Source organism: Protopterus annectens, chromosome 10.part0 (genome assembly GCF_019279795.1).
Source record: "Protopterus annectens isolate FY-2018-M chromosome 10.part0, PAN1.0, whole genome shotgun sequence".
Classification (NCBI taxonomy): Eukaryota; Metazoa; Chordata; order Ceratodontiformes; family Protopteridae; genus Protopterus; species Protopterus annectens.
Genome location: NC_056744.1, coordinates 1,173,267,841 through 1,173,294,472, shown reverse-complemented (window position 1 = coordinate 1,173,294,472; position 26,632 = coordinate 1,173,267,841). Strand labels below are relative to the sequence as shown.

At 37.5% G+C, this 26,632-nt stretch overlaps 1 protein-coding gene across 1 annotated transcript in view; it reads left to right on the top strand.

The window, feature by feature from the left end:
* NPHS2 (NPHS2 stomatin family member, podocin) overlaps nucleotides 1-26,632 on the top strand; it is a 269,098-nt gene that overhangs the window by 24,799 nt on the left and 217,667 nt on the right. Inside the window, exon 4 of the mRNA XM_044086847.1 lies at nucleotides 7,965-8,059. Within this exon, the coding sequence (XP_043942782.1) occupies nucleotides 7,965-8,059 (95 nt within the window). The remainder of the gene's footprint in view (nucleotides 1-7,964; nucleotides 8,060-26,632) is intronic.

The following is a 26,632-nucleotide window of genomic DNA, read 5'->3' as shown; positions in this document are numbered from 1 at the left end:
GATGTTTTTCCCCAAAATGTCCCACTTTGAGCATTTGAAAAGGTGGCAACCCTAACTCTAGAGAGGAGTCAGGGTTCTTCCTCTTACCTATGGGCTTCCTGCATTTCTTTGGGGAGTTTGAATAGGAGAAAAGCCTTCTTTGCTGCAAGCATCCTGGTGGGATGTTTCAGAGGAATTATGTCCTCCAAAAACAGCTGCTCTGGGACAGGCTGCAGGGCCAGGGATAATGAATCAATTGTTCCAGCAGAATAGGTGCAAGCATTGGGGCTGGAATAGGCAGTGACAAGGGAAACCAGCACATGGCTGTTTGTTGGCATGACAGTGACAGTGTCATCAAGAGATGCACTGAAGTTTAGAGACTCCACAGCAAAAACCTCAGAATCAAGGATATCAGTGCTAAAAGGGCTGGTTTGGATAACAGTCTTGAAAGCAAGATATTGTCATCAAGAAAACTATTGATAAAGAGAGAAATGGTATGGTGGTTGTAATATTTTTAATTGCATTAGGAAAACAGAAGAATTACAAAAAGGTAACTTCACATCGGGGTGCTGACAAAAAATAATGAAGACTTGGAACAAACTGAGAATAAATTGAAGATGACATAAATAGCGTTTAGTGCTTTCTTTCTTTATTTGCAAAAAGAACTTCATCAGAACACAATCGACTAATAGATAAAAAGCCTTTTATAAATAAAGATCAACAAGTGACATAACCATGGTCACATGACTACTCAGCTGACACATCACAATAAAAATATTTTCTGAATTATTTAATCAATTCAACAATGAAAATTGCTAAATATAAAGCCATATGCAAGTTTAGAAATTAGTAATTACAATTTTTGCATCTTCCAGCAAATGTGATGTTGATGCTTTTGTTAAGCCTTGACATTCTATCAACTGCTAATAGCAATTTTCACTTAACTTCTTTAACGTCAAGCATAGTATTAGGAGGGACATTAATGTGATCAATAACAAACAAAATTCTTAAAATGCAAAACAAAGAATGTTTTGCTAACACAGTACATTCATCTCTGTTTCTAATAGCTAACTCATGCTCACTCACTAATGAATGAAAGACTTACCCACATAGAAGGTTTTACATGTGTGATCCCTGCACTGGCCCAGTAATCAAGGAGCCTCAATCCTCACCACTGGCAACAGCTAGCGGACGTACACACTGGGAGGATGACAAGTGCACACACAGTAAAGTGCAGTTTTCCTTAAAAGCACACAGAGACCACAGTTGGTCTGGGGCTGGTTTCTCCCTCTTTCTCCACATACCCAATAAGACTCCCCACTGACACAGCTATAGGGTTGAGATCTCAGCCGAGTGGCCAAGCTAAGACGTCCAGCACCCTCTCTGTCCAACCAGTACTTCGTGTCCCTGCCCAAGTAGTTGACATGTACACAGTTTGAAATTTGATTGATATACAAATGCATGCATACACACACACACACACACACACACACACACACACACACACACACACACACACACACACACACACACACACACACACACATACACACCTGGGAAAGGCTGGCTCAGGTTTACTAGCTATGCCCCCTTTTGCCCAGACTATATGGTAGTTCCAGCTGCCACCAGCCACCCTTATCAGCTACTATAAGGCCCTTACAAAGGGTGCCCAATCCTACTGTCTAATGTTACTAGTAATCCGAATGGTAGTCTGACCAAGCAAGGCTATTGTAGTAGCCTGTACAGTGTCACCAAATAGATATGAAAGTACTCTAAGAGCTTAAATATGTCTCACAAATATCAGCCACAAAGATAGGTTTACATATATTTAATAAATAATAAAAGAACAAGACAATACCAATCAATCAACACAGTAACTTCAGAGTTCAAAATCACAGGAAATATTTTAAAATAACTTTGCAGGTCAGTCTCAAATAAATACAGAAAACATCTAAACTAATCTTTACTATATTCCTATCTATATCTAAGAGAGATACTATGCCCTAAATCTTAATAACAGAGCAAGGCAAGTGCAGATGGTGATGATGAGCAGATGTTTCCAGGTCAAAGGCAAAATACAAAATGCACAGTTTCTCTCTGTGAGTGTTCTTAAATTAATATCAAATATTACTGCTGGGTTAGCTAGGATGACATCACTTTTTGTCACCTGACATAAGTTCCCAAGCTAAACTTCCCATTGTAGCATTTGACATCTCCTTGTGAAAAATACATAGCCTTCAGATGTTTGCAGTTGCTAGAAGACATAAAACAATAATACACTTACAAAACAATGCAGAAGGCACCCTAGTTCTAGACATCCTGTCTCCTTGCTGCATTGAAACCAATTTTTATAACACAATCGTAAAATAATTTAATTTCAACTTTTTTTCTTGAAATTTTGCAAGTTAACTCTGCATGTTCCAGTTTCTACTATTAAAACATAGATTTGCACAGGTATATAGTTTATATACATTTCTGTTCTTTTCCAGTAGGGTACACTGTGGACACATCCTTGAAGCTCAGTACTGTACAAACCCTGTTCAACACACTTCTGTACCAGAAGTTTAATATACACATAACATATAGTTCTAATACATTTGGTAACACAAGCAATTGCATCATGCTGGTATTCACAAATGACACATAACTAGTTACATAATTTCAGAAATCTGGGTTGGCAGTTTCCCCTTTTGTTACATTTCTATATAAATGATATTAATATTCTCAAATGACATATAATTATTTACAAAATTCCAGATAGCTGGGCTTGCAATATTTCCCTATATCACAACATGAACAACAAGTTACAAGATAAACTGGAAACTCAGTGTTGTGGTTGTGTCTAGCAATGCTGGTAATCTCCCTTGCTATATGTTTCAAAGTGATAATGTGCCCCACAGTAATGAACCTGCATGATTTGCAGATCAAAAATGGGTATATACTTAAAGGTCTAAATATTGGAAAGGAGTAGTATCTCTTTCCACAATTTTTTTTATGTTCAAAGTTCTTTGTACACAAACTGTGAACAAGAACCTACTGTGTTCACTAAATCATTGTATTATTTTTAATTATCAACAAAAATATATTTAATACTAGTCATATATAAACTGAAACAATTTTGTCAGTTCTTTCAACCAAATATCCCTTATTCAAAACATTTCCTTTAAAAATGAAACTCAGCCTTAAAATTAACATTGTTATTAAGTAATCTACTAAGTCAAATGAAATGACCTCTAATGATATTGTATTTTATAAAGGTTAGATGCTGGCTTGTGCTATACAAATAATTACTAATAAATGTCTTTTTTTTCTATAAATATTACTGTGAAAATTAATGGCATCACCCTGACTGCCTAAAGAAAAATATAGAAAATCAATGCTTTCATTAACCTCATTTAACAATTGGTGAAAAACATCCATACTAGTATTCCAAATAAAAAAAAATCATCAGTGTAATGCCCGTAAAATGAAACATACTTATAAAAATGATTTTTAACCAAATAATTGTGTTCCCACCAACTTAAAGCTAAGTTGGCAAAAACTGGTGCCATTTCGGCACCTATCACCACACCCTTTGATTAGTGAAAATATGACCTTGAAAAATGAAAAAAAAAATAGTTAACAATAATTCAAAGAAATGTTAATTTTGTCAATGCAAAGTTTAGAAAAAATACCGAAATAGTTCCTAACATATTCAGTACTGACATCCTGGACAATGGACGTATACAAAGCTTGTGCATCCACATTAATCAAACAAGTTTCAGGACCTATAAATTTATAATTCTTCAGTAAATCCAAACAGAGCCATGAATCCTTTAAAAAATATTTTTTAACCATTGGATTTAACAAAAAAATCTAAACAAATAGAAATGGGATTTGTTTTACTGTAATCAGCAGCCGCAATAGATCAAATGGTGGATTAAGACTGTCTTAAGGAATTTTAGGGATACTGAAAATCCATCCCAACTTAGGCTGGTCGACATTAAAAAGTCAAACAAATTGAGATCAATGCAGTCCTGATGAAGCACACTTTAGCCACTCCTTCTAACAACGTCAGCCTCAAAACAGGTTTTTTACCAAGTGAATTGAGAACAGCTGAAGCTATAGTCATTCCTTTGGATAAGGCTGTTCCTTCTGCAGACCCAGGCAGTCTGACCAACCTCATATGCAAAGCCATGGAAAGACATCATGGAAGTAATCAGTGTGGACATAGGGATCCTCCAAACACTGAACCTATCTCAGTTTAAATTTGTCAGGTGCAGTTCATGCTTACTCAACCTGGTGGACTTTTTTGCAAAGGTCATCAAAGCAATGGATGAAGGTAAATTGAAACACTTTGCATACCTCGACCCGGGAAAAGGTTTTGACAAAATCCCTGACTCAGGTATAATAGAAAAGCTACATAAAGTAGAATAAACCCTTATGTCACCGGATGGATTGCCATCTGGCTCACCGATAGGATGCTGGAAATCAAAATAGGAGAGGTTACCTCCACTACCTCCAGGGTAATTCGCTGAGACCCCTCCTGTTTGGCAGTTATTCCTCTGAAGCAAAACCAATGCCAAAGGGCTGTGGCTGACTAAATTTGCAGATGACTGCAAGATAGAAGCAGTCACCGAATCCCTAAATGACTAAGCCACCCTGCAAGAAGGTTTGTCCCAAATAAATAACTAGTGCCAAATCATGGACTGAAACTAAATGCCAAAAAATGCATTATCATATCCTTTGTGAAGTCACCTACCCTGAGGAATGACCACATTGACACTACTCCTCTTAGAGTTGACCCATTTGTTCAGGATTTGGGAATTTATGTGGACAGTGATCTAAGTTTCGATCAACATATATCCATTGTCATAAGAAAGTCCTTCTATATAGTACAGCTTCTAAACAAAGGGATTGTGTCTAGATATAGGGATGTCATTATACCCCTTTATTTAGCCCTCATTAGGCCAGTCATTGAATGGACGGCTGTGGTGCTACAGCGGTTAGCGTTGCCACCCCACTGCAAGAGGTTCTCCAGTTCGATCCTCCGCTGGGGTGCCTTCTGTGGGTAGTCTGCATGTCCTCCCTGTGGTCGTGTGGGTTTCCTCCAGTTGCCTCCCACATCCCAAAGACATGCTATAGGTGGATTGGACACTCTAAAATGGCCCTAGGTACAAGTGCGTGCATGTGTGTGCCTTCTGTGGAAGGTTGGGTGCCAGGCTGGCAACTCGACACTGTAAAAACTCCACTGCCAATCATGAGGGACAGGGGATCCCTTGTGGCGACCCCTAACTGGGAAAAAACAAAAGAAGAAGGCCAGTCATTGAATATAATTCATTCTTTTGTACATGTCTGTCCAGACACATGCAAAAACTGGAATAACCACAGAAAAACCTTACTAAAAGGATATGAGGATTAAGCAAGATGTCCTACATGGACCAACTCAAAGCCCTGTTACTATACCCAGTATCTTACAGACTGCTAAGAGGTGACTTGTGTCTGACATACAAGGCATCCTCCAACCCAATACTGATGGCTTTACTGCACATCAGCAAGTCAAATGGCATGAGAAACTGTCACTCTAGGGATTTAAAGCTAAACTTTTGCAACATCAACAGAACAGTTTGGAGGAACAGGTTTATCCTGTAGAGGATACAGCTGTTGTGCAACAGACTTGCTATCTGCTTAAAACGAAGTTCATTCCTATCCATATTCGTGTAACTCGGCTTTATGGATGGGAAACAGAAAATATACCCCCAGACTGTCCCCTGTACTACTAATGGACAGAGGGAACTCCTAAATGCTTTATCTCATGCATGGGTCCCCTCAAATTAACTGTGGTATGATCCCAGTTATTTTCACGATGGGGAATATATAATTATTTACCATGAGATGGGCAGGACCAATCTAACACCAAATGGGATAGGTTAATTCAAGCATCAGAATGGAAGCTTAAAATGGCCTGCAAGGGCAGTTAGCCTAGTACTTACCTACGAACTTATGCAACAAGTCTAATAAACTGTAATCTGTATGTCTATAACAATGCAATATAAAATGCTCATATACTTTCCTGTAACAATTTTCCTCTAAGACTTCAAAAATCTTTGTGACATATCAGTCACTATCCATGATTATAACATCACTGCCCTTATCCGCTTTCATGATGCATATGGAATTATTACTGTGTAATTCACATACAGCTTTTCTTTATGAGTCAGTTATATTGAACCACCTAACTTTATATTTACAGTGCATTAGCTTTCTAACATAATTTTTACAAACATAACAAAATGTCTTTAAAGTTTTTAATGATGATCGATTAAAGGTGCTTTTCTTAAATAATGAGCTATCAACAGAATTAAAATGCGAAACATCTTTTAAAAAATATTGTACATTTAATTTTCACAACAAACAATTTTAAGTCCAAGGAAGTCTGTATGCTGAAACAAAGGGAAAAAAACTTTGTTTAAAACATCAATGTAATCTTTAGTGAAATTACAGTTACTCAACTTGAAAACTGGACAATTACTTATTAATTCTGATGTTCTCAGCATCGGCCTCTCTTTTGCAACTTGTTCTTCTTTGTTTTCCTGGATCCATATTGTTGTCAGGGTTTGAAACTGTTCAATGTCACATCAGTCCATGAGGCTGAATAAAAAAGTGAAATATAGTAGGATGTGTCAGTAGCATTATCAGAAACCCAGTTGCTGTTACCATTAGCCTGTCCAGCAGAGTGTGGGTGGGAGACAAAAAAAAAATCTGTTTTGTTTTAATTATGCAGTTTGATTCTGTTATTAGGATGTGTTTTTGACCACAAAAGGTAGTCTTTAAGCCAGAATTAGTCTCTGGGTCTACAATTGAGCTCCTTCTTGTGAATTTAGTTTGTTTTTATTTTTCTGACTAGATTCATGGGTGCTTCTGTCCTGTAAATTTCTAAAAAGCTTTGGGTGTCCCATGCAGACCTACCATAAGTTAAAGACATTACTGTATTCTGACATTTATAGTAAATTTAGATTGTGGCACACATCACTCTGTAATAAATTAGTGTACAAGTGAATTGTCTTTGATTTGTAGTACACATGCTTTATCCAGTGAAATAAAAGTAATGAAAGGTGAAAGATGCATGCCATTTGTGTGGAGTTCCCTAATGTGTGTTTTGAAATGGACATCAAGACACCATAATATATATGCATCATAAACACATACAGTCACACCACTCAACATGCAAACACACACACATGCTTGTATTGTACTTTTTCATGGTCATCAGAGTGTTATATAATAATCATTTTGGAACTTGTATTACCCTCTAACCCTGTATCTTTGTTTCCAGTTAACCCATCCATTTCTACCTTGTGCAGGAGGCAATTGTGAAAGCTGTGGGCAGCAGCCATCATCCTGTAAAGGGTTAGGAGATTGTATGATGCTTCCCCCCCAGCCCCAACCTGTTAGTCAGCAGCCAAGATGCACTGCCTGCCTAAGCTTAGCTGCTGCAAGTAAGTGCTTCTGATCAGCAGAGATGCAAAGCTGGAATAAACTTATTATTTTGCCAGGCTTAAGTACCTGATTCTTTGTACGTTGGAGTGCAGTGTTGCACCTCTCCTGGGTAACACTCATGTGATGAGATTTAAACTGGCTCTCTTCCCATAGTCACGCGATCATGCATCTGGTGCTCATATCCCCCCCCCCCCAGTTAACACCTCTAGTGTATAGACTAATTAAGCCTGAGCTGTCTGATGAATTGACAAGACATCATTCCTATTCATCACAGATCCAGCTATCATTAAGTAATTTTATCTTTTAATGACCATTAAATTCATTCAGCATGGAAGAACAGGTCATGACTATTATGATTGTTATTACTATTATTATTATTATTTTGCTACTGTTATCATTACTACTTTTCGTTTTTGTATTAAGGATCAGATTTTCTCTTGTGCTATATTTCTTAACTCCTTTTACAGATTAATGTTTTATTTTTGTTTCTTCTGCAGCTAGTAAAGCTTCCAGTTTTGGTGTGTGTGAGTGGATTCTTACTGTAGTTTCATTACTTCTCATTCTGATCACTTTTCCCATATCCGTATGGTTCTGTGTTAAGGTAAGACAACATAATTTATTTTTTCTTATTTGTAGTTTTAACTTAGTATTTTAACTTTATGAGTCTTTGTAGAATCATGGAAAGCACCATGGTAACAGACATTTATTACATCAGAATGTAGCACTATAAACCATACTGATGCTTACACAAATGTTTCAGTAAAGGTAATTTGTTTTCATCCAGAAAGAGAATATACATTAAGAGGACATTTTTAACTAGAGTAATTTATCTTAAATTAAATCAGTTTTACCCAGTGTCATGGCATAGAGGGATAAAGCTTTAACTATGGCGCAGGCAACCTATGATCGATTAGTATCTCAAGGATCTGAGGTGTTGGCAGGGAGGGTTGGGCAGGTTCAAAACCATGCTAAGTTGGAGGGCATTTGCCAGTGATCCTATCTATGGGGAGATGTGATCCAATAAGGTAAGTAACCCTCGGATGAGCTCAGCAAAAGTAGGAGAGGGGCCAAGAAAAGTGGGCAGGGTATAATAATAATAATATATCCCCCTCAAACAGAATATGGATGTCTGAGACCCATTGGACACAGTCTCCATGACCAGCCCCAGCAGGATACAGAGTAAGTCTGGTGGAGTTTGTAGTTGCTGGCACACCCAGTTTGTACATGAGGCACTGGGTAAGAATGCCATAAGGATGATGTGGGGACAGGGGACCAAACAAATTAATCAGTTTTGTTTTAATAATACACTTTGATACTGTTATTAGGATGTGAGTATTTTTGACCACAGGAAATAGTCATTAAGCCAAAATTAGATTCTGGGTCTAAAACTGAACTCCTTCTTGTGAATTTAGTTTGTTTTTATTTTTCTGACTGGTATGGATGCTACTATGAGTAAAATGTTTCCATCCTGTAAATTTCTAAAAAGCTCAGGTTATTGTATGCAGGCCTACCATAAGTTAAAGACATTACACTATTCTGAGATTTATAGCAAATTTAGATTGTGGCACTCATCATTGTATAATAAATGAATGTACAAATAAATTGTCTCTGATAGAATAGATTATAATTTTGGAAATGTATTTATACTGTTTGTAATAGGAAGGTTCCTAAAGATATTTTACATGTTTGAATATCATAATTGTCAAAATACAACATGAAAGGCAGCTTCTCTATGGTTTATTCCTCTGCTCCCCTAAAGCAAAATTCAGAAGTCGATTTTTAGAGCTATATTTTTTAAAACATTTCAGAGATGTGTTTAAGATCTTTACTGAATTTGTTTAAAATCTGTTTATGTAAATATCTTAATCAAATATATTTTGCTTATGTAATATGTGATGTCCATGTTTTATGAATAACTTGATACATTGAAAAAAGACAGATGCTTGGTGGTATTCAATAAAATAAATAAATGAAAATTAAGCCAACATGTTTGGTTAAATTTTATCTAATAATCTGTTTTAAGGTACCACTCTAGTGGTTCATATTTTTGCCTGACTTATAAAAGGAGATAAATGTATTTAGATGGAAGAATGTAACAAGTGCTAACATCCAGCTGTTAGTTCATGTTTTTATTACTTCAGGAGCTAACATGGCAGTTCAGATAGTTATAGAGTATCAAACCTCATCCAGCCTTCTACCAGTACTTGTTTGGAATCTACCCCACTCAATCCATCATGTGTCCCATAAGTTGTCTATAAATAAAGCCGTGATTATTTTTACATGGGAAGTGTGTCAGACATCTTGTGGATAAGTTCTAGTGCTTGAACTGAATATTAATGCTCTACTAGAGAAGTAGAGTAGTTTGTCTATTGGGAATGCTACCCCAATAGACAAACTACTTTGTGATGTCTGTGGTAGGTTTCACATACACACACTGTTTCTCACAGTCTAGATCCATGCTCAATTAAATGTTTTGAGGCAATCATAGATTAGTTACTTTAACAGGCATAATTCCTCCAGAATTACTACTTTTTCACAAGTACACCTCAGAAAACAAGTGATCAAGTCAAAGAAATTCTGCCTACAGTAATGTATTTGTCAGTGACACACACACACACACACACACACACACACACACACACACACACACACACACACTCGCTTGCTCGCTCACTCACTCACACACAAAACTGCTTTTGGTGCAGTGATAGTTGTGGTTAGCTGCTTTTACACACAGATCAAAACATAATTACTGGTCATTGCAGCAATGGTGGATGAGTGGCTTTAGTTAATCAGTTTAAGTTTAATATTGTAGTGACATTACAGCATTGGTGGATGAGTGGCTTTAGTTAATAAGTTTAATATTGCAGTGACATTACAGCATTGGTGGATGAGTGGCTTTAGTTAATAAGTTTAATATTGCAGTGACATTACAGCGTTTGTGAATGAGTGGCTTTAGTCAATAAGTTTAATATTGCAGTGACATTACAGCATTGGTGGATGAGTGGCTTTAGTTAATAAGTTTAATATTGCAGTGACATTACAGCGTTTGTGAATGAGTGGCTTTAGTCAATAAGTTTAATATTGCAGTGACATTACAGCATTGGTGGATGAGTGGCTTTAGTTAATAAGTTTAATATTGCAGTGACATTACAGCATTTGTGAATGAGTGGCTTTAGTTAATGTTTAATTTGCAGTGAGTTTCACTACAGTGTATTGGACTGCATGAGCCATTAAGTGCTTTTTAGGAATTTTTTTCCTTTTCTCCCCTGTGGTGCAGCTGAGCAGTTTGTAAATATAATTTAGGGGAATGTGCAGGTGGGACCCCTCCATGTGGGGTACAGTGGTGCTTGCCACACAGCAAAAAAAAAATTGTGTATTTTTTGAGGATTTTTTACTTACTGGGTTTTGACATTCATCTTTTGGCAACCGATGAATTAAAGGAGCATGCCTTGATTACTCACAGATCAACCCCCGAACTGTCAATGTTAGAGTTTGATAAGATAACAGTCTCTCTCAACCTTTTAAGGTCATAAATGAGTCTGACCCTATGAATATTTAGGCTTATATACTGTGATACTAGAATCAATCAAGAGCTTAAAATTATCTATATTAGTTTCCAGACTTACATCTAATGGTAGCTGATTCCACAGAGTGGCACACTGGATTCTAAAGTATCTTTTCTTCTGGCTATTTCTACATTTATGCATTTCAACCAACAAATTATTCTTTCTTATATAGAGAATTTCAAAAAATAGCACCTAATGTACTAGATAGAATCAAGTCCGTAGAATAAACATACATCAGAAGCATGATACCTCTAAATTATCTGTATCTCACTGTAAATAGATTTGGCTGATAAGTCTGCTTGAGTTGCCCAGTCTTAACTTGATGCTTATTGTTTTGTTGAAGTATCACTGGAAAATGCAACTTCTTTGTTTCTTTCACACTACTGTGACAAAATGATAACCCATACTCAGTACAGCGGTCTAATTAATGCTCTAAACAGAGACAGAAGAGCATATGTATGTCTGGATGAAATAATACAGAGTATATCATACATTACAAAATGACTCTTCTCTAGTAGAGCATTAATATTCAGTTCAAGCACTAGAACTTATCCACAAGTACTCATAGATCTTTCTAAAGTAGTTGTGAAAAATTCACAAAGGCAGGCACATGCTGTCACGGCTTCTTTAATGTACAAAAATTAACATCAGTGATAAAAACACACTACATGCTTTCATACTCCCCCTGTGCCAATTAATGGTTTGTAAAATCCATTCCTTCTCTTGACAAGTACCTCGCAGAAAATACCCTCTAAAAATTCCTCACATTCCCTCTATTCACCAACATATCTTTTAATTTCTCATTTTCTAGTAAGACAGTTTCCATCTCTGAAAACATCCTCACCAGTCTCACTAACTGCCCTTTTACTATACCAAATGTCTTGGAGCCCTTCACATCAACTATAGGGCACATGGGGGGGTTAGTGTAGAGGGACTGAGACGGTGTTTCTTGGTTTGTGTGTACGTTGTTTTACTAATCATAGATCTTTGACAGTATCAGCTGTGCATAATACCTCAGTATCCATGAAGTATGAGTAACTACTATAAGGCTGACCAAAGGGAATGACCAAGCATTTTTTAATTAAATTCAATATTATTTGATACTGCCCCCCTAATAGGTTCATCAAAGAAGTGTTGAATTATCTTCTAGTCTTCTGTGGATGTTACTGTGAGTCACCAGCAGATTTACTTATCCAGACTTGATACGAAGTTGGAAAATATGACAATGTCATACTGAACAGGCAAAGGCCCATAGACAGTCCCTAGGGGGTGAATATTACCATTAGCAGTGACTGAATTTATGAACCTTTTTGGCCTTTTCTACTGTCTGAGAACATGTGAACTTATGAACATGTCCTAAACCCTCACCCTGCAGATTCTGGGCTCTAATGAATATATAATCCAGTAATATACATATGGGGCCAGATTCAGTAAAGCCTACACTAAGTGTACATGAATATGTATTCAAGAACATTTGTACCACGTTTTTTGTGCTTTCTAGTCACTCAGAAAGATTACACTAAGTATGCATGTAGGCTACACTTTGTTGTAACCTTTAGGAATCCCTATCAATATTTAAAGCTGCAAGAATACCAGTAGGAGAACTGGAATTAAGAGGAAGACGGTGTGAGTTATGTCTGTGTTCTCTGTTCACTCAGAATGGTGTACACTTAGTGTAGGTGTTATTGAATCCCAGGGATGGGGTTATCCTTAAGTCCTTCAAAATTTTAAGTATGAGAGCATGTGATACAGACTCAAAGGCCTTATCACGATCTAAATATATAATATCTACTGGCAGTTTTTCATCAAGGTCATCAATAGCATTAATTATAGAAACTCAATAATTTAGTAGCACAGGACCAATTAGAAGTAAATCTGTGCTGATTAATGTCAACACGAAGGCTGACATTTGCTGACAGCATCACAGATAATACTTATTGGCAATTCTTCCATAAGGATACAAGTAGCATCCCCCCTAGTTATTTGCTCATAATACCTTGGCTTCTTTGTGAAGTTCAATTCCCACCTCATCTTGCCTATCCTTCCTACTTGCAGCCATCTATGTTGGCAAAACCTTTTTCTATTCCTGAGCTTGGTTTGCTCTTAGACTAATTTCAGCTACTTTATAAATACAATATTCTACATAGTTGCCTGTTTTTTGTAGTTTTTCCTTAAGGACCTACACCCAAGATCCTATTCTTTCCTTATTTCTCAACCCCTGTTCCACCATCATCTTTCCACTTTTATTTATAACCTTCTGCTCCTGTCTTCACATTTTCAGTGCACATATCATACTATCTATAGCCATAATCAAGAGCGTCCATCATCTCAATTTTTGTGTTATATTTTGTTTAGTATCTTCCCACAGGTCTATATTTTCACATTTTTCTTCTCTAAATCTGAGGCTATATCTATAAACTGAATTAGTTTTATGGTTTGCATTGTTGTTTTTCTGTGCTCTTATGTGCATGAATCAGTGCTGTTGTTTCTAATTGCTGTGCTTTAGTCACTTTTCTAACTTAGAACATTCAGTTTTGGCCAGCTGTGTGAGTTGGCTAAAGCTTGTAGTCAATAAAAACAAGTGGAGAATGCGACAAACACTATTGGATTCAAAGGCGCCGGAAGTTGTTGAAGACTGGGGGGGGGGGGAGGGTGAGAGGGGCACTTAGTGATCTAAAAAGGGCATTTTTTTATAAGTATTTACTACCACAACATAGGTTCACTTGGAGGACTTTTTAAGCTTAGGCAATTCCCTTTTGGTGCTTGATTCTTGAATTAACATTTTCTGATTAGTCTTACCTATCCCATGACTGATAATTGTATATTAGCCCTAGTGAGAATAACTGTGATCATTCCATAGATAATTTGAGGGGACCAATCTAAGGGATGCAGCATTTGGGAACTGCCTCTATCCATTAGTGACATGAGGGGCAATCCTGGAGTACATTTTCTATTGCCCATTCTTAAATCCAAGTTGCATTTCTGGATTTTATTTTTTTACATTGTATAGCACAATGCACAAATACTAACAGATATCTGCTAAACAAAGCAATATTGTCTCACAATGAAAATAGACTTGACATTAAAACTTCTCTGCCTTTGAAACTCACATTCATTGAACCAGCATTAAAACCCACACCATATCCAAAGAAAATGCATCTGGCCAGTGGTGGATAAAGATTACCTTTGGGCTGCCTTCAAATCAGAAGCCCCTTGCACACAAAACAAGAAACATGCATGCATTCTTTGATGTACCTTCCTGACATTATTAAATTATATTCCTTGTATAATATAGCACACTTGTTAGACTTAAGTTAGAGTGCATTTTAAATTTATTGTTTGAACATTTTTCCAGAAATGCATGCACCAATAATGACAAAACTGCCCTATTCAGAACATTTCCATGATAACAGTCTACTTCTACACACAATATATATTATATATGTATATATATATATATATATATATATATATATATATATATATATATATATATATATATATATATACACACACAGACACAAATACAGAATCACAGTAGTGCAAGCCATAGGCATGTTGCACAGCTTCTTGCGCTGATTTTCAATTGGGGGTAGTAAAAGATCAAACACCAGGGACACATTTTAAACATTGCTTGCATAATTTTGGAAAGTTGCTTGCATAAAATGTTGTGTTATCACTGCACATTTCACTGCCAAGTCTTGAACCCAGAACCCTGTGCACTATAGTCAGAGCAACATACCACTATGCTAAATCAGCAGTTTCCTGAAAGACAGGAAGACAAGCTTAAATGGCTATCATTTAGTGAATTCAGTTTTCACTTATCACCATAGCTCTCAAACTCCTAGCACAAAAATACAGAACAAGGCCAATAATGGGGGAATACAGCCCCAAAATAGGGACACATTTCAAATACTGATCTTATAAACTTAGAAAAGTATTAGCATAAAAGGTTTTGTTTTACTGCTTCTGAAAAAACAGAGATTTAATGAGGAACAGAACAAAACAAAAATATGAGGCATAAATTCACAAGTGATGGGGGCTAGGGACTTTAGGCTCTTTTTACCTGCACCCAAGGTGCAGGGTTTGACCCTGTGTACCTCTAGCCACCAGATGTATCCTGTTGGGGGCATTTTCACACACACATACGCAAACATACACTCTGCTGCAGACAGTACCTTCTTCCCGAACGGCAGTTCGAAGGGAATCCGAGGCTCTGCAGTTCCCAAATGGCATAGTACATAAATCCTCCTGCGACATCCTGTATTCAAACAGGTATGCATTCGGGACGGTTGAGACATCACAAGTGCTGCAAAGTTGACGCAATTGTGCACCCGGGATGGTTGAGACATTGCAAGTGCTGCAAAAGTGGGAGGCCCTCACCCCTCGCTCTATGGTTCCGGCACCCATGATTGGATTGAGCTTTAGCTGTTTCCAGCCTTCATTTCCTCTGGTATTTATATTGCATGTGCAGTCAGGCATTATTGTCTTTAAAACTCTTGGAAGCCAAAGCTCTCCTGAAGGTAAAACCAAACAAAGCTTTTGGACTCCATTTTATATCCAAGGAAGTACATTTAGACTACTCTGCTTAAATTTACCATTTAAATCAGTTTTAGTGGCTTTTGAGCTGCCTGACTGTGCTGTATACTTGGCCTTGGCAGCTCCTCCCAGTCTCAGCTCATATATGTTTGACCTTGACAGCTCATTCCAGTCTCTACTCCTCAGCACATTGGACACTGACAGATCAAACTGGGAAGGTCCTCCCCTCAGACTGGTAAAGCTTGGGTTGGTCTATGCTTCATATATTTTCCGGATTTCAAAACATAGAAAATAGTCATCTTAAAACTTGATTGATGAGCTCAGTCACAATAATTTCCAAACACCATGAAAGCCATGTAGTTTTCCAGAGCAACAGGCCTTTATTCGTCATAGACAAGCAATCCTCAGTAAAAAAAAAAATCTGAAATATTTTAACAATGCTAAACATATCAGCTTTTATATACTTAGAAGTAGGTGTGGAACATATACATATTATTTCATTTTAAACCAGCCTATTCATGGCAAACAATATAAACAGTGCATTTTAGAACAGCAAATACCCTCCCCTACACACTACTACTGATAAGATCAAACTAAATCGTAGGTAAGGAAAACACTACCTATCTATTTGCAACCCATTTTCCAAAATCAGGTATTAAGAAAAGCAAAACATATACATAAAAAAGATATACAAATAAAGACTTTTAACTAAAATCGCTTCTGGCTAACTAATGGAATAAAGCCTTCATCAGGTCTGTGACAAGAACTAAAGGAGGATTTCAGGTCATCTTTCTGACATCAGATATAAATGCCAGAGGAATGCCTTATCCAAACAGTTATTAGAACACCTCAGACATTCTGGTTTTAAATTTATCATTCTGGCTGTGTAGAGATGAATGAACTTCAAGGGGACATCAATGGTGTGTTGGAGGAAAAAAGAACTATTCTGGCAGTTGAAATGAAATGCATTCAGAAAATCAGGACTTAACTACTATTGCTCTATTAAGAGTGTGTTGAATTTATGTAAGCTGCAACTCCATCTGTAAAGTTTTTTAAGAAATTTTTTTACGAAAAATTTCATGTGCTAAAAATATAATAAATAATAAAAAATGATGTGAAGAATATGTATAAATAAATAAATATATATATATATATATATATATATATATATATATATATATATATAAATGGGTTCACTACATATGACCGAAAGTGCATATGACCGAAGCCTATTTGACTGAGACCAAATGACTGAAACTTCATTTGACCGAAAACCCATATGACCGAAAACTAATTTAACTAAAAAACAGCACTGGCAGGTATATGCTCTGTTCCCCACCGTAGTGCGACCCTGGAGTTAGAATATATTGTTAGGGGGGTGTGGGGGGCACAGCCCCCCACAAAGTTCAGTTTCACTAAACAATATCAAATCAAACCACCAAATATCTGATCAAACTAGATGGGGGGGCTTCACCCCTCATACCCCCCAATGTGGGGGGGCTGCGCCCCTCAAACCCCCCCAACAATATATTCTAACTCCAGGGTCGCACTACAGTGGGGAACAGGGCATATACCTGCCAGTGCTGTTTTTCCGTCAAATGAGTTTTCGGTCATATGGGTTTTTGGTCAAATGAAGTTTTGGTCATTTGGTCTCAGTCAAATGAGCTTCGGTCATATGAACTTTCGGTCATATGCAGTGAACCCATATATATATATATATATATATATATATATATATATATATATATATATATATATATGTTTAGTTACTTTAACCTCAATTCTGCTTTGATTATATTTATTGCATCACACCAGAGATTTAAACAGTAAATTCAAAACACACATTTTTTTCATGCTGCTATTACCATGTAGTATTGGAATAGTTCCCCCATTTAGCATACTGGTGGATACTCATGCATACTCATGCACACTTTTATACATTACTACTTTACATCATCCACTGCTTTTAGTATTTTTTTGTATGTTTTTTTTTACTAGTTTTCATTGTATGAATGGTTTTGCAGATGTAAACATGAAAACTGCCATGACAAGATTTTTTTCCCCAAAGCAATGACATTTTTTCTTAGCTGTTAATAACTTAGTGTTCTTTATGCACATAAAAACACATGGATGGATATTTACTAGATATAATTAGGCAGATGTATTTTTATAGTGTTCTGCTTTGATTATGTTCATGATTAGATGGCTATGTGTTTTTCCTGATTTTAGTTCTTGTCACAGACCTGATGAAGGCTTTATTGCACTAATTAGCCGAAAGCAATTGTAGTTAAAAGTCTTTTTATGTATATGTTATGCTTTTCTTAATACCTGATCTCGGAATGTGGGTTGCAAATATATAGCTAGTGTTTTTCTCAATTAGGATTTAATCTATTCTAATCAGTAGTGTGTGGGGCTGGTACTTGCTGTTCTAAAATGCACTTTTACGGCCCTGTTTATTTTGTTTGCCATGAATAGGCTGGTTTAAAATTAAACAATACATACATTTTCCACACTGCGATAGCGTTGTCACCTCACAGTTAGACGTTGCCCGTTCGATTCTCAGTTAGAGCGTCTTCTGTGTGGCGACATGCGTGAATGGACATTCCTTCATTGAAGGTTGTGCGTTAGGCCCGGCAAGCCAGCATGTCAAAATCTACTGCCAATCATTAGCGGACCGGAGTTCTGCTGTGGCGACCCCTAACCGGGAAAAGCCGAAAGAAACAAACAAAACTTTTAAATATATAAAAGGTGATATGTTTAACATTGTTAAAATATTTCTGATTTTTTGTTATTGAGGATCGCTTGTCTGTGATGAATAAAGGCTTGTTGCTTTGGAACACTACCTGGGTTTTATGATTTTTGGAAATTATTGTGACTGAGCTCATCAACAAAGGTTTAAGACCACTAGTTTCTCTGTTTTTTTATTTTTTCCTCAATACTCATGGTGGTGAGGTTGGAACTAGGCAGATTCCTGTGCTTGTTCATTTTTTTTATTTTCTGGATTTAACTACATATTTAAGCTGTACTCATAGTTGCCTTCATTTTGATACATTTATTTCTGCATTTTATGCTACTCATCTCAGTTTGTATCAAACATACAGTGGTTTGTAAATATAGCCTGGTCTGGTTCCATAGATGTGTAGTTAGATACACAGTAGTGTGAGTATTGTGATTTACTGTATGCCTTTTGTTCCAAACTGCAATATCTAGCAAAACTGAAGTGAAAAGCACACATTTTCTGTTTTTTTTTTTTTTTTTTGCTTATTTAAGATATATTTATTTCTGCTTTTTTCTGCCTTTGTCACAGTTTTACATAAAAATTTACAGTTTCTTAAATTCCGGCCTGATGTGGTACCATAGAATTTTAGTTTAGATTCACAGTAATGACCGTATTGTAAATTTCTGCAAGATATGTGCTCTCAAGCTTGGTTTAGCTGGAGTTTTTGACTGTTTTGATCGGTTTACTAAATTAGCTTGTCTCCTATAACTGGTGCTGAGCTTTGCTCAATGTACCACCACCACCACAGTACTCATTCAACAGTAGGTAGTGTACACAACAGCTTTTTTCATAAGAAGTATGCCTAACCTAATTTACTTCAGTACTCAAAACCTGCGGCTGCTGTGAAATGCATTGAGCACAAATAAGATGCTCTAAGCTGCAGTAAGATACACCAAGTATAATGGCTCCCCAGCCCAAAATAACAAAGGTACCTCACCACAAATAAGTGGTCACCCCAAACTACCTATCGCAGCAGATACATCATCCGTACACCTCAGAACCAAATCCAAACTACCTACCTACCCCAGCAGGTAACAATGTGCCTGACCCCAAAATCAGACCTGTCAAAACCACAGACCAGCACTTTGCCCACAATTTTCTGTAGTTAGCCTGATTCAGATAGATATCTTGACACAATGCAGGACTTGTCTCATGCTGTCTGATGACCACCTATTGCTCAAACAGCATTATACAGTGTGTTAGACATGTACACATATAATGTCATTGGAGGCCAAACTCTCATACACAGACAATACTGATACAAGGATCATCTGCATTTTGATTATTTATATTTGTTCACCAGGGTAATGCACTGATATCAATGGAACATATACAGGCCCAGCCGGGGTGAATAGGATCACAATACAAATGAAAAAAAACATATTTACAGATAAACGATATGCTAAAAAACAAACTTATATGCATATTTACAGATGTAAAAATATGCTGCAACATTTAGTTCAAGAAGCTGTTAAAAATGTCAAAACATAGATGGAAAATGGAATTATGCTTAGCAGAGCTTTATGGATAAGATGCAGCCATAATGACTGAGGTGGCCTATGCTACAGAGATAGCAGCACATCATTGTATAGAGAGGTATGAGGACATTTGAAGAGACAAGTGAGAATAGTTGCAAGAAAGGATACCATGGGACAACACAAATAAAAGGTGTGGGAGGCATTCAGAGGGATGAGGAGTAGGAAGGAGATGAAGTGTGAGAAAGATGCAAAGACAAAAGGGAAGTAGGATGAATGAGAGGCAGTATGTAAAGGAGCTGAAAAATGAGATAATGAAGGATGAAACAGGCATAAAGGCGTGTGTGATAGAGCTGCAGGGTTCATGTAACATGACCTGAGTGATTGCAGCTGAACTTTGCTTGGGTGAAGAGGTGATCCTTGAGCTGTTGTCTGAAGTCAGAGAACTTTTAGGTTCATAGGTTCATAGGTAGGTACTAGGCTATCGGCCCCAGGGCCTATATAAGCCTAGCCAAAAAGGTACTCTGGCTTTCGCCACCCAAGAAAATTATTTCCCTGTGCCCCTGTCGAGCAGAGCCATAGAGGTGATCCCCGGGGTGAATTTCCTATTTCCCATCCAATCATCAAGAATTTTCTTATCTCAGACTGAGAGAGGAAAAGATTTCCATAGTTTAGGTGCTAGGATGGAGAATGCATGGTCAGTCCTATAGAGTTTACATTTTGTAGTTAGTAGGGTGGGTTGAGATTGAGCATTAACACTGAAATTATATGTGGAGGTGTTGGTGAAAAGTTCATGATTGAGAAGGTACAATATCTCATGAGAAAGGGCTTTGTGAATTAGTGATCCTACTAGGAGGTTTTCCGGTTAAATGTATTGTGAGACATTTAACTTTAGCAAGAGTTAGACAGTGGTGTTTATAATTAAGGGAGTTAGTAATGAACGGGCAGATTTTATTAGAGATAGTTTGTAAGGTGGTGGCATTTTTCTCTGAGGCTACAGCTATAATAGGGACTCCATATTCAAGATGAGATAAGAGTATACCTTTGCCTGTGGCAGCTTTGGCTGGCTTAGACAGAAGAGGTGATAGGTTGTTGGCCCACACCAGTAGTGTGTTGATCTTTTTGCATATGTTTTGAATGTAGTTGAAAGTTAAGAGATTGGTCTAGCCAAATGCCAAGGTATTTGAAGGATGTAGTAGTTTCTAAGGTGATATGACTAACATCTTAAGGATGCTGGCTGCTTTGGCTATTTTTGATTGGTTCCAAACAGCATTGCTTTTGTTTTTGACGTACTGAGTATAAGTTTCTGACCTATTAGCTACTGGTTGAGGATTTGGAGGTCATCTTGAAGCTGAGTTTGTTTGACCTGTAGATGACCATGTCATCTGCATAAATAATTAGAGGTATCTGAGGTTGATCAGATGGAAGTTTGTTGATAAATATGGAAAAGAGAAGAGGGAGGGGCTAAAGTGGATCCCTGGGGACTCCTTTCATAAAAGGAGCTGTTTCAGAGGTACTGGTGGTGCCTACTTTCACCTTGAAGGAAATATTGGTGAGGAAGTGTGCAAACCAAGCTTTTGCATAGTCACTAATGCATATTTCAGTTAATTTGTTAAATAGTAAGTTATGATCAATTAGAACAAAAGATTTTTTGAGGTCAATAAAGACAGTGCCTGTCAGGCTGGCTTTGTCCATATCGGACAGGATGCCATCTGTGAGGGACCAGAATCCATGCTGTTTCCTGTACAGAAGATGGTATTGATGTAAATAAGCAGTAATTTAATTGCAGATATTTATTTCTAGTATTTTACCTAAAGTGGGATTTATTGAGATAAGATGGAATTGTGAAGCAGTAGTTGGCTTGCATAGCTTTGAAACAGGAGTGATTAGTGCTGTTTTCCATATCTGAGGCATAATCTTATTAGTGAATCAGTTCCCCTGAAAACACACTTTCACACAACCCACATAAAACACATAATATATCATATGCCAAGGTTCAAAAGCTTAACTTGCCCAAACCACAAAGATGTCTGAAAAGTAACAAGGGCATTAAGTATCCTTAGAAACACTCCAAGTCTGCAAAGCTTACCACCTCACATAGCACTAGGGGTCCCAATGCCATGAATGTTGAGCCTGTATGTTTAACATTTATCCAATCACATATTCTAATCATAAGCAACTCCACAGTAAAATATACTGGTGAACCACTCACCAGGCTCATTAAAGAAAGGGTGGTTGGTGGTCAATTGCTTGTCTAGTGCCAAGATTCATCAGATCATGCACACCATAAACAACAAGTACCAGCATAACTCTGTCATAGTACATGTAGGTGTAAACAACATGAGATGTATCTTCCTGTACTGTTTGAAAAGAGACATGATGGAGCTTTTGGTCTATGTGTCTCAGGCAGGTAGGAGCCTAGCACTGAGCAGCATCCTACCTCCCCCAAGAACGATGCCTCAATATGAGCAAAAAATAATTGACCTAGCCTTTGGTGTCATTCAAAGGGGGTACAAAATTTGTCATCCTGGGAGAATATGATTGACAGGCCATCCTGCTTCACTGGGATGGTTTGCACCTGTCCCTTCTGGGCTTTCAAATATTGGCTAAAACATGGTCTACCCCATAATGACCTTTTTAGATAATGCTAACAAAATAAACCCACAAACATAATGAAATAAGCAAAGACAGATACAAAGGTGCTACTGATCAATGCTAGGAGCCCCAAAGAATGGAACGTCACTCTCTGCAAGCCCTCATTGCTTTGGAGGATTTTTGTGTAATGACTGACACGTAGATTAAATATGAGTTGATTACTCCTCCTGTGAAGGGCTATAATGCCTTCCACACATTTAGACCAGCTAAAATGCAGGAAGGGAAAATGGTGGTGGTGCCTCAGTCTTCATCCATATGAGACTCGCATCAAAGCTGGAAAAGCAGCTTGATCCCTTGAGTTTCTTCATGTCCAAATCACCATCAGCAATGTCTCTTACCATATTCTAGCTAGCTACAGAACACTCTCTATAACCCAGGAATGACATAGCACCTACTTATATGAACTAGAGTCAATCAAAATACAATCCAGTACCATCTACCTGGGTGACTTCAACTACCCAGCTATAAACTAGGTAACATTACCATCACTAGTGTGCAAGCCAAGAGATTCCTTAACTTTGTTAACAGAAATGCTCTGGATCAACTAGTCAGAGTACCCAGTAGGGGGAACAACATCTTGAACCTTGTCCTCACAAATGTGGGGGAATTATGCTTCATCCCTTGTATAATATCATCTCTCATCAGGTCTGACCACAAATCAGTCTCCAAAATAAAACAAAAAACAAAGATCTCTATTAACTTTGGAAGTTGTGGACATTTCTCCAAGGCAAACTTTCTACTTCTTAGTGATACACCAGCAAGTTTGAAATCCCCCCCCCAACCCAGAAAACGCTATTACCTATTTGGAAACATACACCACTTACTTACATCCATGTGTGAGCAACAGCACAGAAGCAGCTGTATGCAGTAGAAACAAGCACAGGGTGAATCCAAAAAACAAAGCTCTCTGGTAGAACCACAATTTCAGTAAGCTTTATATCAAAAAGATGAACAAAGTGGCCAAAAATAAGAAGTGTAACACTCATCGTGTTAGAAATCCCATCGTTACATTAAATAAGCAACTCAGGAATCTAATTATAACCACCAAGGCCAAATCTGAGACAAAGATAGCAACCCAGGTCAAGGACAACCATGATGCCTTTTTCAGCTTTGTCTGAAATCTCAAAAGCAGTACTCAGCAGTGCACTGAGCCTATTTTGAATGACACCACCTACAATGAAGTTGAAGATGTAGCAAACCTGTTCTCTGATAAACTCAGCTCCAACTTTACCCCCACCTCCAAATATCTCACAAGAAATATCAAAAACCAATACACCCACAGTTATCACACAGGACCAAGTCATGGAAGCTCTCTCAAAAGCCAAACATTACTGCATCTTGGGTCCTGACAATATCCCTGGATGTATCCTGAATAACATGAAGCATGACTTATCCATGCCTCTAACAACACTGTTCAGCCTCCATTTTCAAATAGATGTTATACTACATGAAGGGAGGACAGCAACAATCATATCTGTGCAAAAGGGAGGGCCATCCACTAACCCAGGTAACTACTGACCCATAAGTCTGAACAGCCTCATATGTAAAGCCATGGAAAGACTTATCATGGAATTGATCAATAAGGACATAGGAAACCTTCAAACAGTGGACCCATCCCAGTTTAATTTTTGAAAAGTCACCAAAGCAATAGACAAAGGCAAGACAGTACACACTGCCTACCTAAATGTGGCCAAAGCTTTTTTTTTTATCCTGTCAAAGCTTTTGACACTATACCCCATTCAGACATTGTGGAAAACATTACTAATTTAGGAATAAATTCCTATGTCTCCCTTTGGATTGCCATTTGACTCACAGATAGCCATAGGAAGTTAAGACAGGGGAAGCTACCTCCACAAAAAAGACCAGTGTTGGCACCACTCCTGTTTTGTATCTACTTCTCAAAAGTCCAGGTAAATGTCAAGGATCTTTGTTTGACCAATTCTTCCCATGACTGCAAGCTGGGAGTAGTCATTGAATCCTCAAACATTCAGCCATCTTCAAGAAGGGCTTTTCCCAGACAAATAACCAGTGCCAGAGTCACAGACAACTAAAGCTAAAGCTAAAAAGTGCATTATTGTATCCTTTAGAAAACTGACTGTGCCAGGAAACTATTGACAATATACCCCTAAGAGATAATACCAGGAAACTATTGACAATACACCCCTAAGAGTTGACCCAGTAGTTAGAGATATGGGACCATACGTAGACAGTGAACTAGCATTCAACCAACATCTCTCTAGTGTTGTCAGAAAGTCTTTCTATATTGTTGAACTTATAAGCAAAGATGTGAAGATAGATGAAGACTGCCAGCCTAACTAGATAGAATTTTGTAGATAATTCTGTCATTTGTAAGTATTAATATAAGATACAGGCGTGTTCTCTTAAATGTGAAAAGACTGTATTGGATGTTGAACTGAAAAAAATGTAACAGTGCACTCTGCTGTAAGAAAGCTGATAAGTCAAGCATTGTGAAATTCTTTGATCTAAAACCCGAAGCCGAGATGTCTAGACGGAGGCATTCTGCCTATTGTTTTGAGGCCAGATTTAATGGCTAGAATTTATATGTATAATTTCTTTTATTGCTCTGGCTTCCTGATCAGCTGCAAGATCAAAAGGCTATTAACCTCTGAGTTTCTGTTAGCCTGGGAACCAGAAAGAAATGATGTAATCTGAAATGAATCAGTGGTACTGTGTTATCAATTTAAGGACAGAAAGAATGAGGGCATTTAGTATTTGTCTTGAGAACATCCAACTCATCAGCACTCTGCCTGTGTTCTATATGTAAGTTTACTTTAGAAATGTGTTTTCTCTTAGAAATAGCTAGGAAATAGGAAGATTAGATTAGTTTTCTGTATTGATGTCAGAACTATTCTACTGTATTATTTTAAGCATTTTCCTTGAGAACATCCAATTCACCAGCACTCTGCCTGTGTTCTATATGTAAGTGTATTTTAGAACTGTGTTTTCTCTTAGATATAGCTAGGAACTAGGAAGATTAGATTAGTTTTTTTTCTGTATTGATGTCACAACTTTTCTACTGTATTATTTTAAGTATTTCTCTGTGATCTCTGAACTATTGACTAGCACTGTGTAGTAAGAAGTATTGTCTTGTGTTTTTATTATTTATTATTAAATATTTTTTAAGCCTTTCAACTGTGGCTGTTTTGTGTAGAGATACTTTAAGCTCTAAGAGTACATTGCATGTATTTAGTGATACTGGCCAAGCCACTCCAATAAGTCTTGACTGTTCACTTGCACTTATCATTTGATTAATAATATTGCACAGTAATAATTGGATACCCTTTGTTAAGGGCCGTTTTAGTAGCAGATAAATATTAGTGGCTGGTGGCAAGTGGTACTACCGTATAGTCTGGGTAAAAGGGGCACAGCTGGAGAACCTGTGCCAGCCTTCCCCAGGAGTGTCTGTGTGGTTGTATATAACTCTTATCTGAAAGTGTGTGTGTGTCAGCTACTTGGGCAGGGACATGAAGCATTGGTTGGACAGAGAGGGTGCTGGAGGTTTTAGCTTGCCCACTAGGCTGAGATCTAGACCCTATAGCTGTGCCAGTGGGGAGTCTTATTTGGGACCTGGAGAGAAAGGGAGAAACCAGCCCAGACTGATTGTGATCTCTGTGTGCTCTTAAGGGAAATTGTACTCTACTGTGTTTGTATTTATTATCCTTTCCCTATATGGCTGCCCCTCACTGGTGTTAGTTGTGAGGATTGAAGCTCCTTGATTGCTGGGCCAGTGCACGAGCATCAAAAAAGGAATAGCATCTCACTCCAGAGATGGCATTGTCCCACTGTACTCAACCCTCATCAGGCCCATCATTGAGTATAATATGCCCCATTTATTATGTACTGCCCAGGCATATACAGCAACTAGATTGCCCACAGAGATTCATCACAAGAAGAATTAATGGACTAAACCACATGACCTACATGGGCTGCCTTAAAGCACTATCACTATACTCAGTCTCTTATAGACTATTAAGAAATAATCCGTACCTGGCCTATAAAGCATTATCTAATCTTGTACTAATGGATCTATTGTACATCCACAAGTCAAATGGTATCAGAAGTAACTGATGCAGATATCTTAAGCTCTTTTGCAACATAAACAGAACATATCCCAGAGGATACCATTACTCTGAAAC